The 19278-nt window shown below is 33.4% G+C and overlaps 1 protein-coding gene and 2 non-coding genes across 3 annotated transcripts in view; 1 reads left to right on the forward strand and 2 right to left on the reverse strand.

The window, feature by feature from the left end:
• Positions 1-15444, forward strand: part of LOC129223828 (beta-1,4-glucuronyltransferase 1-like) — an 86116-nt gene extending 70672 nt beyond the window's left edge. The window contains 2 exon segments of the mRNA XM_054858188.1: positions 9434-9614; positions 14820-15444. Coding sequence (XP_054714163.1) covers positions 9434-9614; positions 14820-15014 — 376 coding nt within the window. The 3' untranslated portion in view covers positions 15015-15444.
• Positions 5148-5219, reverse strand: Trnaq-uug (transfer RNA glutamine (anticodon UUG)). The gene has a single exon. It is a non-coding gene; the product is annotated as a tRNA-Gln (tRNA).
• Positions 8097-8168, reverse strand: Trnaq-uug (transfer RNA glutamine (anticodon UUG)). Its single transcript has one exon. It is a non-coding gene; the product is annotated as a tRNA-Gln (tRNA).
• Positions 15445-19278: the final 3834 nt, after the last annotated feature.

The raw sequence follows: 19278 nt of genomic DNA on the forward strand, positions 1-19278 counted from the left end.
ATATTAAATCATGATTGACTTAGATTATAAAACAACTTAATATCTTCAGAGTGCTCGAAAAAAAAAAATTTCATTGAATTTGAATTAACCTTATTAAAATCATCAAAAAGAAAAAAAACATAAGCTGTGTTTGTATTTTAACTCTTCGTCATCAATAGATAAAAAACAGTTAAAAAATAACGTCATATGGCAAAAAAATAATAAATCATTAAAAATTATATGGACTAATAGTTCGATAAGAAACAATGTATCTAAAATTGTAAAAAAAAATTAATGAAAGCCTCAAAAATTGCTAGCAAAACTCGGCTATCTGCCATTTCTAATTACACGGATACTTTAGTTTTAGGCTTCAAAAGTTCAGAACTAAGTCATAATTAACAGATATTTAGTTTTGTATTACACTTAAATTAAAAAGGAAATGGAGGAAAATTGTACAGGCGAGTCACACTGACCCCTCCCGGTTTTTTTTAATACTTGATTTTGCTTTGAGGGTTAAAGTGAAATAGAGGGTCAAATTTAAATGGTAACACATTTTCAGTTTATAGCTACATCTATCTAGCAATATTTTAACTATGTTTTCAGACAGATAGTCGACACCAGTCAAAAAATAAATAGCTCTAAAGATCAAAGGAAAATATAATGCAAGTAGATACCCGTACTGTAATACTTTGCAGTTTATCCAAAATATTTTTTGTTACTATAAAATGATAACTTTGAGATCCATTGCAGTACTTACATTATAGTTGAGACAAACTGAAATGCTGAAATATGTTACAGTTTTCCATTCCACCTATCTGACAATATTTTGAATATAGTATCAAGTTCGTCCAGACAAAATATAGATACCTATCAAGATCAAAGTACATGACAATACAAGTCATTTAGAAAAGTGATGCTGCCCATTTTAATATTTTAAAGCACATCAAACTTAATTTATTTTTTTTACAAAATGATAAAGTCCTTGTTCTTAATATATCAAACATTATATGAGAGTTATTGATGTTCAGTGCAGTACTTATTTCATTAGAATGTTTTTTTATTTTTAGTTTTTAATGTTTAATACAGTGAAGTAGTTCATTTTGTTTAGCCAATCATTTATTTTCTTATTTATTCACTCATTTATTTTTCTTTATGTATAAAAATATTAATTTATTCATCGATTGTTTCATTATTTTTATTCATCAATTCATTCATTTGATTTTTTATTCATTCATCTGATGAAAGATATTTTTGATAATTAACTAAAAAATATTTCATTAGAAAAATATTTCAATTTTCATTTTGCCCTGTAAGAAAAAAAAAAGGATTAAAATTTTCTACCATTTAATAAAGGCACTAATTTTTGTCAAAAATGAAAAATTAAATTTGAAATTTTTACTATAAAATACATGGTTTTTTCTTTATGTACTGTAATGGTCAAAAGAAATTTCAAATTTGCTCATTAAAAAAAAAAAAGCTATCTTACTCATTCCACTTTGCCCCACATCACCAACATTTAATACAAATCAAGAGACTAGGTTTCGCTTACTATAAAATAACTTATTTTAGTGAGCTGTAATTTTCACGAAAATAAAGATATCAGTGACGTCGCGAGCTGAAAATTTCGCGAATTTTATATGAGCAGAACCGAAAGATGCTTATTCACATAAAAATGAAATATCTCGCGAGGCTTAAAGTTTTGCAAATATTATAGGCTCGCAAAAATCGCGAAGATTGAAACCTCGCAAAAATAAGTGCTATTATAGTATTCAATAGATTCTGATTGCTAATCGTAAATTTCGGTTAATTGTTTTTAAGACTTCAGTTTACTAAATTCTTATTCGTTTATTCATGTAACAGGTGGTTCCGCATTTTATGCAATAAACTATATTGTGAGTATTATTTTAAGCAATTTAAGATAAGAAACAACTCAAAACACTTCCATTTGAAGACGTCACCTTTTCGCTACTTTTGAAATTTAAAGCTGCACATCTAGACGCAACAAACATAAAGAAGAGCTTACGTAATTTTATGTTTAATGGTCTAAACTTCTTTTCTAGCTGTTACTATTTTTTATTTCACTTAAATCCTTCACTTATTCACCATTATAAATTTTATCCACAGGATAATAAATATTATTTGGTGTAGTAGTTTGATGTATGACTTTTAGAAAATGACTATTTATGCATTAGAAATTGATATTGTTAACCATGAATTCTCCAAATTTATACCTTTCGTGTTTCTTCATTCAAAACGAAGCAAATCATTACGGTCGGCAGAGCGTGAAATAAAATTGCTAGTTTGAAATGGAACAAAATGAATGGAACGAGTCGGGTAGAAGGCCATTATGTTTTTTTTCCATAATGTTGCAACAATGATATGATTTACTTTACTTAACATTTTTTCGTAAAATTTACCCATTTAAATGCTGTTTTTTTTTTAGTTTCAAATAATTTACGCAAAAGTAGTGATGATGTTGTAGAATTAATGGTCTAAATGCAGGAAAAAAGCAGTTAAAAATTTAAATTTTTTAAAAATTAACTATCAATTAATTTTAATTTTACATTTTAAAAATATTTAGGAATTGAAAAAAAAAACGTTTTTGAAATTACTTTTTAAGGTTTTTGTGCTTGTATTTAGTACATTAGAGACCCGAAAACCGTGTCGAATGCAGAAAACTGGACCAGACTTTCACTGGGCGAAAATACACCTCGCAAAAGACCAATTCTGCACGGAGGGCTATAATTACGGCAGTTTTAAACTTGTCCACTTTTCAGTTCCCGTTAGGGAGAGTTTTCGGGACTCCACTGCATCATGACATTTTAATACAATCTAGAATATGTTAATTAACTGTTACATATTGGAGTTGTCTCATTCTTGCTCCTAGTATAAGAATCCAAAGGCAGATTTGGATTCTTATATGTATTAGGAGCAAGATCGAGTAAGTAACGTTTGGCTTTAATAAGAGTACAATACCAGTCTTAAGATTAAAAAAAAGTAATGCGGAAAAATAAAGTCATTCTTACTTTGGTCAACAAAGAAAAAAAAAACATTTTAGTTACTTTCGATTAAATAAGTTGCAATTAAGATAAATATGTATACACGTATGACAGAATCACAATATTAAGTGACAAAATACAAAGTAAGTTTCATAACTGAATAAATATTTGAAAAAGCTGTTAACCTCAAATGTCAACCACTATAAGTTTAAAAAAATGTATTTGAAGTTGGGTAGATGAATAAAAAGTATTTAATTAACGAGTGAAAATTTGAACAAGAGATATAAATATATATAGGGGAGAGTGTGAGTTAATAGAAAGAACTGAAAAACAATTCAGTTTCAGAATAATGCATTGAGCTAATGCAAAGAGCTAGTATCATCTTCGAAAATAGCCTCTTAGCTCCCTTCCTGAAATAAATTTTAAAATATATATTAGATGCGTTTTTGTTCTGGTGTAGAGTAAGATATATTTTTTTATTCACACATTTCAATGTAAAGCACAAAAGCAGCAAAAAGTGAAACTGTCCTCTTCAATTTCTTACAATGTGAAAATTGATTAAGTGCATCAATGTCTAATTACTTTTTCATGGATAAACATTTACAATCCTTCGTAAGGTCGGAACTAAACTTGCATGAAGAAAAAGAAATCTCTTCATGAAACATAGAAATTTGTGTGAAGATGTTATTTAAAAATAAATAAGTAAAAAAAATAATAATACTAAGAATAATAATAATAATTTTCTGAGACGTATCTTTCTTGTTGCTAAAAAATGATTGAAATCGCAATAAGAAAAAAGTTAATGCTTGTTATATTCTCTGTTACGACAAATTTAAAAGTGAGCATTGATGGACACTGATTTTCTTACAGATTTTTCTGCGGCGATCCTGATTCTCTCTTTTCCATTGCACACAGACACACATACTCATATACACATTTAGATTCCATCCTTGAAGGCAGATTTACTTCAAACAAATTTTGTTGGAAATAGTTCTTGACGACAAACTCCAGACTCCGACTCCGAGAATTTAGGGGCACTTGTGTGCCCAACAATTAGTCAGACTCCTACTCCCCGACTTCGACTCTGACTTCGTAGCTTTGGCAAAAATTTATACACGGAGGAAAAATGACGGACTCCGATTCTTGGATATTCGACTCCGATTCCGACTTTTTTATCCCAAAATGAGATTGTCTCCGACTTCAATTTCGCTGCCATGGTTTTAACTGCGAAATAATTATCGTTAATATGACTTGTTTTTATTTTCACTCTAAAGTTTTAATTTAAGTATTCAGTTTTTGGCGGATAAACTTGAAGTTCTTTATGTTTCTACATAAAGATATGCGCAGACGATTTTTTTTTGACAATGAAAATTATTTCTTTAAGTTGACAGTTTATTTTTTTTTATTTATTTTGGCAAGTGCATTAATTCATTAAAAAAATTATTTTTGGTAACAAGGAAAAAAGGAACTATTTTTTTTTTGATATTATGTATTTATTTTAATAAGCGTATTAATTTCAATTATTATTTTTTCGTTTTGAAAGCGGTTAAAGATTTTTTTTAATGGAAAAAAGTGTATTAGCTGCTTTATTTAAAAAGTGCTGCTATTTTATTTGTTCGTTTATTAATTATTCTTTTTTTACGCATCTAAAATTTTAGATGAGTGAGACATATTTTAAACCTAGAAATCAGCTTAAAATATTAAAAAATTGTGTTTGAAACAATTTGCGATTTTAGCTATTTTGAGAATATTAATCAGGTACTAGAAAGTAGTATGGGCATTCGGGAAAGTAGGCTCGTTTAGTTCTAGACGGAACTTCTTGTTTCTCTCAACTATTATAACCACGAATGTAGAAATTTAATGTTGACTAAAGTTGAGCTAAAAAAGACATTTATGTCAATTCAGAGAAAAACTTTTTTCCTATCATCAAAAACAAACTTAATCTGAGAACAGAATACTCGGATGACTCTTCATCCCAAAGCTTACACTTTGCGTTGAAAAGAGGGTTCATGAAACCACGAAACATGTATATGCAATCAATTTGCTATTCTGTGCATTTTGTATGTGGTTTTAAAGCTGGTTTAACTTGAATAAATATTTTCACGGGAAATTTAACCAACTTCATTCTTTAGTTAAAAGTAGGAATAATTATGAATGAAAAAAAAAAGAAGGTTCCACCGAGATTTGAACTCGGATCGCTGGATTCAAAGTTCAGAGGGCTAACCATTACGCCATGGAACCTTAATCCCATGCTTGGATTTGAACCCGGAATCTTCGAACGAAAGTCAAGATATCTAACCACTAGACTACATAAGACCACGCTCAAGTCATCATCCATAAGAAAGAATATCAGCTGCATAGAAGTAAGCGGTGTAAATAAGAGGGCTGCATGAACAATTGCGTAAACTGATGACCTCATATTATAGAACGCCAAAAATGTTCTTACGATTCCCCCAGTTATCGATTCATTTTTATTTCCTTTTACATAGTAAAGAAAGTATTGCTTTCGCATAAAACAAACTCCGCGAAATTTCAGACTAAATGTACATTTTACCTCGTCTCCGAATAAATGTTAAATTGTTTTTTTTTTTGTTTTTTTTGTCTCATACGCACCTGTGCATATGTTCCTAAGAACGTATGAACGCCCGAAGTATCCATTTTGACGATCCTCGAGTTAATTGTCATGAGTTTTTTTTCTAGACATATGTATGTGTGTATATATGTATTTAAGTATATACGTAAGTATGTATCTCGCATAACTCAAAACCGGTATGCCGTAGAAGGTCGTAATTTTGTATGTAGACTCATAGTGACATCTAGTTGTGCTCCTCCTCATTTGGTTGCATTCAATTGTTCCAAAAGTCGTCTTTTACTCGTTATTTGAGGCAATATAGCATTAATTTCAATGCAAAATTTAGTGACGTTACAATTTGGCTACCACTTGGAGACATATTGCTAAGCTTTGGTCGCCTAGTTCGCCTTAGCAAATATGTCGCCAAGTTGGTACACGCTTGGCAAAGAAATGATTTTTTGGTTCCGATTTCAATTCGGCGCTATTGGCGATATTTAGCGAGTAATCCATTGAAGCAGGTTGAAATTGTCGATATTCGGAAAATGAATCTCTGTAAAACCCTTTTTTTGCATTGATTCGCGACAGACTATGGTTGTAATTATTTAAATTGTGTTCTTGCTCACTCGAAGGCACTTTTGTATTGTATATATTTGTTTTTTATAACATATAAGATAGGAGCTTTTATGCAATTTTAGATCAGAGACGCTAATAAAATAATCCCTTTTCTTTACATTTGAAAGTAGAATTCTCCATCTCCATGTTTACCATACTCTTTATTTGTGTAGGAAAATTTCTAAAAGGATATTCTTTCAAGACGTATTGTATCTGGTGTTAATACATGAGTACACGCACCCATTCTTTTGTGCTATTTAAAAACTATCAGTTATCTAATAGACGTAAAAGGAACGTCTGTAGACGTAAATAAAGCGAACGGACGTAGATAAGGATAAACGTAGATAAAACTATAGACGTGGACCCATACCAGAATTTTTTTGATACATTCGATGGAGAGAAACGCATAATTTATTTGTGCGTCTTGTGCTTGCACGAGATTATAATTTCAAAACATCTGGTAAGCAGATCTTGTCTTTATTTTGAATGAGTAGTTTAAAAATATTAAACAATATTTAAATTTAAAAAAAAGTATAAAAAGGTATGTATCATTGCAACAACGGTGCTCCTCCCCCCACAAAAAAATCTTATTCTGTATACGTATTCCAAATCTTCAATGATTCGGTCCCCAATCAGCCCTTGCATAAAATGGCTTATCGGAGGCGTTAAAAAGTTTGTAATGGCACAAAAACTGAATGACGTCTCGCAGATGTCAGTTAAGAATGATAGCTGAAATAATGTCTCAGACTTCAAAATGGGGCATGAACTGAAGATTATCCCAGAGACTTAAAATAGCTAGTGAATGACGTCTCGCAGATGTCAGTTCATAATGGCACTTGTAATAAATGATGTCTCTGAGGCTTCAAAGATTCTGAAGTGGGACATGAACTGAAAGTTATCTCGGAGACATAAAACAGCCTGTAATTGCATATGAAGTGAATGACGTCTCGTAGATGTCAGTTCATAATGGCACCTGAAATAAATATCTCAGAGGCTTCAAAGATTCTGTAGTGGGGCATGAACTGAAAGTTATCTCGAAGAAATAAAACAGCCTGTAATGGCATATAAGGTGTATGACGTCTCGTAGATGTCAGTCGACAATGGTACTTGAAATGAACGACGGTTGGGGGATTTCTGTGTGTCTTCAAATATTGCGTGAAATTAAGATATTTAGGCGATATAAAACAGCCTGTAATACAGGTGCGGATCCAGAAGATGGTAGTCGTTCGGGGGGGGGGGGGGGGGGTCATGATACTTTCTTACAAGACCAGATGTAGCCTAAACTTGCGTTTTGTGAATATATATATAAGAAAAAATTGCCTCAGACTGCCCATTCGGTCCCAAAAATTGCACTTTGAGCCCCCCTTTCCTATAATGACCCCCCTCCATCTCAAGCAGGGGCTCCTCAAATCTATATATTAAGGAGGGGGGGGGGGAATTCTCAACTTACCGAATGAAACTTCAAATTTTAACGCAGGATTACACATTATCATGCATACATACCTACGTCTGATGATAACAATGAGGAAAAAACGCAATTCTCTTGTAGTATCATCTAGTTTGCTACATCGTTAGGCACACTGTGCCGAATTAAGGCTGTTTGGGAGGTGCAGTGACCTCCCGTAACCTCCAATCGGGGTTCCCCTGATCTGAAGAGAGCTGTATCAATACATTTTTAAGCGTAACTGCCATCTTTTTTTTTTTTGTTTATTTTTAAAATTTATGCGAGTTATTTTTGTACTTTTTGGTACACTCACAGGAAAGCTAAACTACTTCATGTGTTTACTGGTTAGTTATGCGCCTCGACAACAGAGAAAAGCGTTTCCATATTTCTCCCCACCAAAAATGTACAAAGCAAAGAGAAAATGCATTATTTTCTGTATTATTCTATTTCCTTATAAAATACATTTAAAAATAAATTTGAGAAAAAAAAAAGGTTCCACCGAGATTTGAGCTCGGGTCGCTGGATTCAAAGTCCAGAGTGCTAACCATTACACCATGGAACCTCAATCTCATGTCCGGATTCGAACCCGGAATCTCCGAGGGAGAGTCAAGATGTCTAACCACTAGACTACATGAGATCACGTTGAAGTAAACATAGAGAACCAGCTCGTTAGAAACACATTTATATTAAACAAACACATGAATGATTCACAATATGCGAAAACACAGATTATGTCGAAACGAAACTGTAGAGACGAAAGACGAAACAGCTTCTGGGACATGGTTCAACGCTGGTAATAGCTGTTTCTGCACTCCAAATAGTATTTACAAGTCCCCCCTCCACACCAAAAAAAAAAAAAGGGGGGGGGGGGAAAGAAAAAAAACCCTCCGAACCAATTCTTGCGCAATTCTTATTCAATATGTACTTAAAACAATCAAGAAGATCGTTTCGCGCTTTTTAGGCCAAGCATCAAGTTAAAAATCTTTTAAATTCGCAAAATGCAGACTGAAATTAACAAATATGATTGAATCATTGAATGAATAGGATTAAATTAATGTAGTATATTTGTGTGAAATGACGTTAGACACCATACATGCTTCGAAATTGAAACAGATTGTTTTTTATGCAACAAAAGTTACTGCCCTTTGCCCTTTAAAAACGGCCGCCCTTGGAGAAAGATTTTTGTTTAAAATGTTTCAAATCGCCCACTGAATTAAAAAAAAAAAAAAAAGGAAAACGATTTATTCACTAGAAAATTTTTAGAAAATCTAGCTTCCATAATGGTTTCTAATAACGATACAGCTTCTTCTTAGGCAAAGCTTGACCACGGAGAGATGGCGGATGACCTTGAAAAGATAACATTATTTTTATCATTTGTAATATGTAGAAAGATCACAGAGTAGTAAGAACCGCAATAATGGACTTCACTGTGCCCAAAGTCTGTTGCAGGCCGTAAATTTATTATTATTTTTTAGTTGAAACTTTGGGCGGTTTTAGCGTTACATAGCACAGACAATAATTGATACAATTTAAGACTTGGACGTGTGTAGACATACGGTGCAAAACCTTTCTCTTTTAACAATAAGCCATTGCTAATCATGAATTATTTATCTTTTTTTCTAGTTTGGACAAAATTTATTTTAATAATTTAGGACGAATAGCAAATGTTCCAGAATATTTGTGGGTGAAACTTTTTGATGAAACAAGTCGGGCTCTAAAATGCTACATCTTCAAAACATGAAGCATATTAGAGCCCGAATTTCAGATGCCTACCTGTCAAGATGAAGAAGATTTTAAAGTTAACACAAGTACTTTCTCATCTTTCAGAAGAGACAAGTGGCTGCAAAGTGTTCCAACAGGGGATGCAGCGGACACACTAGGAGTGTTTGAAACTACCAAGCGTCAAGTGCCACGAACAGCTTGGGAGCCTATTTACATTGGAACTAATGATGAACCGCTCTACGATGAGAGGTTGACCTGGGAAGGGAAGCGGGACAAGATGTCACAAGTAAGCTTCATTCGTCAAGTCTTAGGCATTTATTAATGCAATAAACGTTTATAACCCTGCATATCTTACGTAAGTTATATTGTGAGGCTCTGAGAAGTTGAGCTCCGACTCTGACAATGTTTACCTCTGTTTCGGAAAATAGGGAGGGGTAATTGGCGCTAAGTTGAGTTGAGAAACTTTCTTAGTAGTTTTTCAAAAATATTCCTACTAAAAGCCGAGCTAATAACACGTCTTTTTTTCACTAAGCTTCCCTAACACAGGTAAACATAGTCAAGGTCACATCTCAACTAACCAGAGCTGCACTATAAATATTCGTATCCCACCTTTCAGTAGGTTTCATGGTTCACTTTCTCACTCTTGCTCCCAATATCTTTCTTCCTTTTCTCCCTCTCACTTTCTCCATCTCTCTATGTGTCTGTCTCCCTCTGTCTGTCTCCCTCTATCTTTCTGTCCCCTCTCTCTATCTGTCTTTGTCTCCCTACTTTTCTCCTTCTTTCCCTTCTCCCTCTCTCTTTCTGTCTCTATCTCTGTGTATGTCCCCCCTTCTCTCTGTGTATGTCTCCCGCTCTCTCTGTCTGACTCCCTCTCTCTGTCTTTATCTGTCTATCTACTTCTCTCTTTCTTTAACCTCTCCCTCTTTTTTCCCCTCTCCCTCTCTCTTTCTGTCTCCTGTTTCTGTGTCTATCTCTGTGTATGTCTCCCACTCTCTCTGTGTCTGAATCCCTCTCTCTGTCTGTCTGCCTCTCTCTGTCTGTCTGCCTCTCTCTGTATGTCTGCCTCTCTCTGTATGTCTGCCTCTCTCTGTGTCTGTCTCCCTCTCTGTCTCTCTCTGTCTGTCTCCCTCTCTCTGTGTGTGTGTCTCTCTCTGTGCGCGTCTGTCTCCTTTTTCTGTCCCCTCTCTCTGTGTCTGTTGCCTGTGGTAGGAACTGGGGACACTCGGGTGTGATGTGTATATCGCCCTTTCTCTTTCTCTCCCTTCTCTTTCTCTGTCTCTCTCTCTGTTTTTCTTTCTCCCTCTCTATGGCTGTCTGTCTCTATTTCTCTCTCTCTATTTGTCGTTGTTTCTCCCGATCTCATTCTCTATTTGTCTGTTTCTCTCTCTTTCTTTTTGTCTTGTCTTTCGCTCCTTTTCCCTCTCTCCCGCAAAGCATATCCTCATACACGGTAACGTTTCACGATTTGTATGATTTGAATATTCAAGAAAACAAGTAACAAGGTATCAGAATTTAATTCAACTATCCAGTTTTATATGACTAGAAGTTTTTTTAGGCATTTCTGTAGGCGTTATGTTCTTACTACCTATTATACTTTATGATATATTGCTATTACTTAATTTTTTTACTCCTGTTCTTAGATATTCATAGGCCTTTTTACTTCTTTCTAACCATCAAGAACAGTGTTCAGAAACGTTACTAATTATTTCTTTCCCGTAAGTAGCTCATGATTCAGAGAATCATAAATGATTGGTACTATTGGAGAAAATGTAGTTCTGCCAATGGAGTGACGCGCGAATGACAATCTGTAGTTGAGGAGGTACCAATCAAAACCCCACATGTCCAGTTTCAACAAAAATTGAGCCAGATTGAAATATTACAGGATGGTTCCTACAACACTGAATTGTTGATTAAAGTCAAAGAAATTCATTTTAGATTTAAATTCTGTTTTAAAACTTAAGAGTCCTAAGTCAAACAAGAATATGTCCATAGGTCTGTATCAATCAATAGGAATCTCTCATTTCACGTGATCTGGAGCCGATCTACACTGTCAAGATTTGTGTCACTTGCTAATTGGGTTATGGTGGACGACTGTGAATGTTTTAATGTTCTTAAATCGTTCAAAAGCAAGCATTACGATTTTAATCAAAGAAAAAATTGTCCATCGGACCAATCAAATGAAGACATGTCCTAATTAAAAAAAATAATTGCTGGTCTTCTTATATTTAAAAGCTTTTCTAAAGAATATTGTTGATATTGAATGAATCCATACAAATAAATAAATACACTAGCTGACCCAGCAAACGTTGTTCTGGCCACTTAAATATTTTCTAGTGAATATTTTGGTTGTTAATTAAAAAATAACGAATTTAGTGCAAGTTTGTGGGAATGTGATCTTTGACAGAAAGAGAAATGGAGCTCTGCGGACGATGGTCATCGATAAAGACAAGAAATCACCAACCATTCATTTTCTCAATACAATACTACTCGCACACATAAAAAATAGACAAAGTTTTTGTATCGTTCAAAAACGTCGGAAAACTATTAATTATTTAAAAAAAATTGTTGCCATATTCTGTTTCTCTACAAATAAAATGTTTTTAATTATTTAAAGCAAGGTTTTTACAATGATTTTCAACAATAGTTTTTAAAATGATTTTCAACAATGATTTTTACAATGATTTTCAACAATGGTTATTGCAATGAATTGCAACAATGTTATTTTACAATGGTTTTCAAAAAAAAAAAAAAAAATTCTGGATAGGGACAACCCGTTTACCTAGCGGTATGAAATATACTTTACGACCTATTATCATACCTACCAATTACACATAAAAAATGTCATAAAAATCGGAGGAGCCGTTTCGGAGGAGTTAAAACACTAACACCGTGACATGAGATTTTTATTCATAAGAAGAGATAAATCCATAAAAGAATACTTAGAAACAAGTTTTTCCTGAATTCCCAAAAATCGTCCAAAAGGCACATGTGCGGTTTTGATTTGTACCTCCTCAGTTGGGGCAATATTTTGAAGGCTACGAAGAGCCTAATCCCACCATTACATACGCTTCCGAGTTAGATTTGTTCTAACTATAGTTACTTTGATTCCAACATTCGATTCTGCAGACAATGGTAGTGACTGATAGTGCAAGGATTCAAGTAGAAAACAATGTTACAAGTCATTTTCCCTTCTTAATCAATGAGACTAACAGTTTAAAAAATAACATTAAAATCATTTTTATCAAACAGACTTGTGGAACAATTAGTCGTTATATCACTTTTCAAATAAATGTTTTTGAGGTTGATTTAGAATGCTTTTCTAGTTACTTTTTATCTTTGTTTCCACTTTATTATTCCTTGTCAATCTTAATAAAAAATTTTAAGATGAAAATGGAAGGAAAAACTACAAAACATAAAGAATCACTTCAAGATTTCGAAGATAATTTTGCAAAAAGTATCTTTTCAAAGGCAGATAACTGTTAGTTGAAATATGCAGACAGCTATTTTTAATGGCATGAAATTGGCTTTATTTGACAGATCGGTTCATGGCAATAATGTTTCAATATGATTTCAGGCGTGTAGGTCCCACGGTTGGCACGTTCATAGCTTGATACTCCAGGGTCAACGAGCTCCGGGGTCAACGAGTGGCCATGCCAGCCCAGTCGGGAATGAAGGGTCCGGCCTTTAGGAGGTCTCGGCTCCAGACTGGTGTAGTATAAATTTTATAGGGGGAATGTGCACGGCGACCAAACTGACCAGGAGCCTATTTTCTCTTCCGGTAGCCCTGTCTGGAGCTCCAATTTGCACACTCTTAGCAGTTAGTTAGAACCCCTATAACTGGAGAGGCCAAAGCATCCGCCATTTTGGAGCAAGCGTGCAACAGGGAAAGCTACCTTTATTGGCAATCATTCGCCAAACAGAGAACGAGAGAATCGGAGAGCGAAGGTGAACATTGACGAAATTTTGGAAACAGTTGGCGTCGTTTCGAGGCTGCCAGTCACTTCGCGGGCTATTATTTATCCATTTCTTTTTTCTTTCTGCATCTGCTGGAAATCTGAAGATCTGAAATCCTTTTTTGCAGCTGTTCACACAATTAACAGTCGAACAACCAACCATTAGACTCAATTTAGCACAAAGAAAAAGAAATGTAAATATCAGCAGCAATGCTACGCTACGAAGCACTGGATCAAGTTTGCTCCAAAATGGCGGATGCGTCGGCTCCTCCACTATAGGGGCCTTTTTAGCAGTAAGTTAGGCTGTATATCATCAATAACGCGTTGAGAATTGACTTACAAGTGTCAACTGTTTCGGGTTTATCGGCGTAAGCATGCGACGTTACCTGCCCACACTGAAAATAACCTAGAGGCACCAAATCGCACGAATGAAGAGACCAGTTAACAAGTTCACTTAATGAAAGTTATCGTTCGTCACATGTTCTTTCAGTAAATGAGTTGTGCGGAGCGCCAGGCTTGGTCTATCACTGGCCATATGGTGAAATCATATTCAAACATTAATACCTTAAAAGTAGCTGCAAAGTATATGGATGAAAAATTAACTCAAATAACAGGAAAGTTCAATTGAAATGTAAAAATATCTGTATAATTGATCTTCAATCTCGCCAAGCGCCAAGCAAGCACCGTATTACCGTAACCTTGTCATTTGGCTAATTTTTAAAATTTTAATAGAGCGTTTAATAATTTTTGTGTTATAAAGCATTAATGATCAAGATTCTATGTGACTAATGTCGTTTTTTTTTATCCGAAAAGGGAGAATATTGTTCTTATTTTGAAGGAAGTTTTATTGATTCTATTAGGCTTTTTCAAATGAACATTTTTGGAGTTAATGCAGACAGAGATTTTTAGTGGGTGATCGACTTTATTTAAAAACCGTTTTTCTTATTATAGTGAAATCTCCCCCTCCCCCCCCCCGCCTTTCCGAATTTTAATAATGGAAAGTCAGAGTTCTGATGAGGAACTATAAACATTGCCGATTTTTTTGCGTAACTGATTCTTTTAATGGTTGACTTTTGTTTTGCTCTAAAGTTCTCTTATGCTATCATTGATATCTTCTTTTATGTTTTGATTGTATAATGTGGCGGATAGATGAATGTCTAAGTACTATTTCTGTATTAATCATAAAGAAGGGGAAAAAGAAACAACAGTTTGGCGCAGTAGCTTGCTATTAGTTTTCTTGTACCAATTGAACTTCATGCAACCACCTACCAAACAACCAGCGGTGCCCACCTAGGGGAAGGGTCATGGCGTCAACTGCGCCGTTAAAACTTTTAAGGGGGTTGTTTTGAGGGGTATTTTTCACTTTTTTTTGGGCGGGGACTTGCTTTTGGGGGGGATCTTCATGATATTTAGGGGGGGGGGTGCACCCTCGTCCTTAGGAGGAGCACCCTTGCAAACAACCACAGTAAACATATGAATAACAGACTTGTACTCTTCTGGATAAATTGATACTTATACCTTTTTCTCTTTTCTTACAGATGTTCGAACTCTGCTTATTGGACTACGATTTCCACGTCCTGGACAATGCATTCCTCGTCCATGCTCCAGGAATCAAAACTTTAAGCACTGTAGACCAGAGGAAGAGGGCTCCTTTTATGTACAAAAACAATGCCGTACATAATAAACTTTTGGCGCAGATGAAGAAGAAATATGGTCCCCGGAAAGGTTGCTGACGCATTTTGATCAAACTACATGAGTGATATAAACTCAATGTCGCAAAACAATTTGCGCCAACTTGGCGACTAAAATTTTGCATGGTTGCCAAACTAATGTATTAGTTATTTATAAAAGAAGGGAATCCTGCCTTGATTTTCAGCGCGCAAATGCTCACATTTTTTTATTCAGCTAGAATTTTATATTGATTTTGCTAAATTATATAAATTTTTGTAATTTTTAATTGCAGAATTTCAGACAGGGAGAGAAGATTGGATAGGGAGTATTTAGATATTTGTTATATTTTTGATAATTATCATTAGAAACGAGTACATCTCTGATATAGCAGCTTTTCATTATTTTCAAGTATTTAAAAATTCTCCTTATTTAACTATCTAAATCAATCCTATTTGGTCTGTAGTTGAATCTAAATATGACAAATACCTCAAGTCAAACTTTTGCCTAAAGTATGATCAAAATCATGATTATTTTAATAATGGACAGTTCTTCATTTTATAGGTTGTGTTTCAGAAAAATGCATTTGACTTTTTAATAAAATTTATAAGCACATTTCCACAAATTTACATGGTTAAAATTTCTATTTAACTGAAAACTACTTAATATTCCGTGTCTATCTTGTGAAAAACATAAACAAAATTTTTTTTTATTCTCATTTGACATAAAAAGTAGATAAACTGTATGCATTGTATCGATGTAAAGAACTAACGTTAAATTACTTCCTGGTTTAGGTGTATTAGTTGTGATGCAGTTAAAATATACTTTGTTTTTCAAAATTTAGAATAAATTCAAGAAATTCAGTGCCGTTTTGAATTTAAAGACGACCACATACAAACAGCAAATATTTGACTTGTGAATTAGCACAACTTTGTGCTTTCAATACAAATGGCTTTTGAAAAAAGAAGGTAGGAAGACAAAATATTTTTCAAATCATTTTGTATTAGAATTGTGCTACAAGCTTTTATTGTGCTTTTTGTGTGATGCTTGAATGGAAACATTCTTTATATCACTTATGACACGATTCAAAAATTTTTCGTTAAAGGTTGCTACTTTAATAGAAAAAAAAAATGTTTTTCAACCTGGAATTATTTCACAAATGCGAGCTAGCCAATGATGCCTCGTTATTGGTTAAAACAAGGCAAAATCGATGTAAGCTTGGATCATGGCCCCACTAAATTTCGCGTCAGCGCCATCTAGTGGGGCCATGATTGGATATGAAAACCTGCAATGTATAATTGGGTTTAATCACACCAAGTAATCTAGTCATTTTTGTACTTTTGTGATCATCTCCACCGAAGTGAATTTTAGCAAACTTGATTTTATTGCTTGCTATTTCGTGTAAGCCTTTTGTCAAATCAAAAAACGGTAGTTATAAAGAAGTAGAAATGAGCGGTGCTGGTAAAACTGTGAAAACTATAATTGGTGTCTGGTGCTGCAAAAAATAGACAATTTTATAATGCAAAACGCTTAGGGATAACTTATAGTATTACATTAATCATTATGATGTAGGAACATTCAAATAATCAAGGAAGTGTTGTTATTGTTATTAAATTGGTTTTTCTCCACAAATTATTTCTGTTTGAATGGATGTGTTAGTTATTCTTGCCATGTACTTAAGCCAAAATGTCTGAATGAATGTTAGTAAACATGTTTATGTTATTTGTATGAAAACGTTTCATGAAAGAATTTACAAAATATAAGTATTTTAAGTGATAAAAGCACTTACTTAAAAAAATTTTATTTGAACATTACAATGTAACTATTTTTATAAAGAGCGTTGTTGCCCCTTTCTATGAAAATATTATAACACAATTTGGCTTAAATGCTATGTAATATTTTCGGTTTTATTTTTATTTGCTTTTTAAGATAATTTATGAAGTTGTTTCTATTGGAACAGTCTATTTTAAAAAGTATCAGAAAATCATTTCGTAATTTCTTGCAAGTCTACAATAAAGAGGTACTAATCAAAACCACGCATAAGGCTGTGAAAAGCAAAGAGATGTTAGTGCCAAAATTAAAAATTTCGAGACAACCTGTACAAATAGTAGGAGTATTTCTCCTCTGCTTTGTTGCAAGGGAAAGTACTAGTAACTCTGGTTGGTTCTGAAATACAGTAGAATTTAGAATTAAAAAAAAAAAAAAATCAATGAGAGCCTGCCTAGGATCTGAATTTCAAAAGAGTTTTTTCTGGAAATTTAAAATAGTCCACTCACATCCCTTTGCTTCTTACTGCCACACATGTCCATTCTAAATTTTGGAATTCATGAAAACGCGTTTCCAAATACCATTTTACGGAAAAATAAGTTTATATATTTATATAGATTGATGTCTCATTTATATATATATATTTATCAGAGACAATTTTCAACCATAGGAAGAGCAATGAACCTGTAGTTAAATTTTTAAATTAGGAACTGTAGTCACTTGGTTAGATTTAATGGGCATGTTTTTCTTTGATTGAAATACTTTATGTACATGGTTGTTTTTGAACAAATTAAGAAGCTAAAAACATACGTCTACCATAACGTCAACAGCAAGTTGCACAAAGATTGACCGTGTAGATCAGCTCCAGGTCGCGCGACCAAAATAAGGGACTCCTATTGACCGAATGGACATGTTTTTTAATTGAAACAAGCCCATGAACATGTTCTTGTTTGATTTAGGATTAAAATTTCAAACTTAATTTAAACATGAAATTTATTTCTTTGACTTAAACTCATAAAAGATTGTTGTTAGGAACTATCCTGTAAAATTTGAATCAGCTGCTAACTCAATTTTCATTGAAACTGGACATGAACGGGTTTGAATTGGTATCTTCTCACATGAAGATAATTTGAAACCAATATTTCTCTTTCTTAAAAAGTAGTCAGATTGTTGTAACATTTATCTTTCGCAGTGTGGTTTTAATTAGTACCTCCTCAGTTGCTCATTTGAAACCAACCCCATTGCTCCGTAAAAGGTGGTCAGTTGGTTGTAACTGTTATTTTTCGCAGCTATGCAATTCTGTTTTAAACATTTGCTCATCAACTTCTAATAGACACGCACATAAGTTATTTGTAAAAGTGATTTTGAAACTCAGATCAATGTATTGTGACATTTCGTTCTTCAAACAATCCCTTACACGAAAAACTTTGATCCTTCAAAAATTGAGTTAAACAAAAATGCCTTTCTATTTTGTAAATACTTAAGCAGGATTTATACTGATTCGAGATGAAGACATAAGAAATTTGCCATTCAGTCAAAATGAACTATCAACCAAGTTTTGCGCTTATTGCCTTGAATCTTCTTAGGGTTGTTTGTCTATAAGTTGTCTCTTAGATAATCGCTTAAATTTGGTTGGTGATGGGCTTTTTCGGCTGATAGTTTATATGCGTATTCGTCGGCCACTACTCGTTAGGATTATTTAGCGAAGAAAAGAAGACATACTTTGATTAAAAAAAAACTTTGAAGCTTTTCCGTCTTTTATCATCTTTAAGTAACCTTGCCGTGAACTTTGAGTTAAAATTCTCTCATACAAAGAGCGTAGTACATACATTCTTTGTAACTTTGAGACTAATTTCTCTCTTTTAAATTGCCCCATTCTTATTTTAATAGTTTTATTGCATTTTGTTGGCATTAAACAGTAGAAACACTTCAAAACTGTTGTCCTATATAGTTTTATAAAAATATAAACTCGTAATAATTGAAACCGCATAAAATGAATCATTTTCCTGTTTCAGAACAATCCTGTCGTTTAGGGTCACTTCGAGCTGCGTTATAAATAGGATGAAATATAGATTATTTTATTAAAAGTCATGCTATTTTATAACAGGAAAATAAAATTTCTAAATGTTTAAGAACTTGCTCTAAGTAGGGAATTGCGGGGCAAAAAGAAATGGTTAAATATTTACTCTGTTTTTAGCGCCACCTATCTGATAATATTTTAACCATGTCATACCACATGTAGGCTATACCAGACAGGAAAAAGTTGTCTAAAGATCAACGCATATGGCAATACCCCAACAATTTTTAAAAATTGATTCTTATAAAGTAATATTTTGCTGTAAGTAAAAAAAAATATTTTTGTTATTTTGAAATGATAAAATTCTTGTTATTAACAGTTTAAATATTAACCGAAACCTACTAATATTCGCTGCAGTATTTATTTATTTAATAAGTTTATTTTTATTTGAAATATTTTGTACAATCAGTCAAGTGCATGTGGGACAAAGTGAAAGAGTTCAATTTTTTTCCTTATTCAATGATGTGTTAAATCATTTACGTAAT

Source organism: Uloborus diversus, chromosome 6 (genome assembly GCF_026930045.1).
Source record: "Uloborus diversus isolate 005 chromosome 6, Udiv.v.3.1, whole genome shotgun sequence".
Taxonomy (NCBI): domain Eukaryota; kingdom Metazoa; phylum Arthropoda; class Arachnida; order Araneae; family Uloboridae; genus Uloborus; species Uloborus diversus.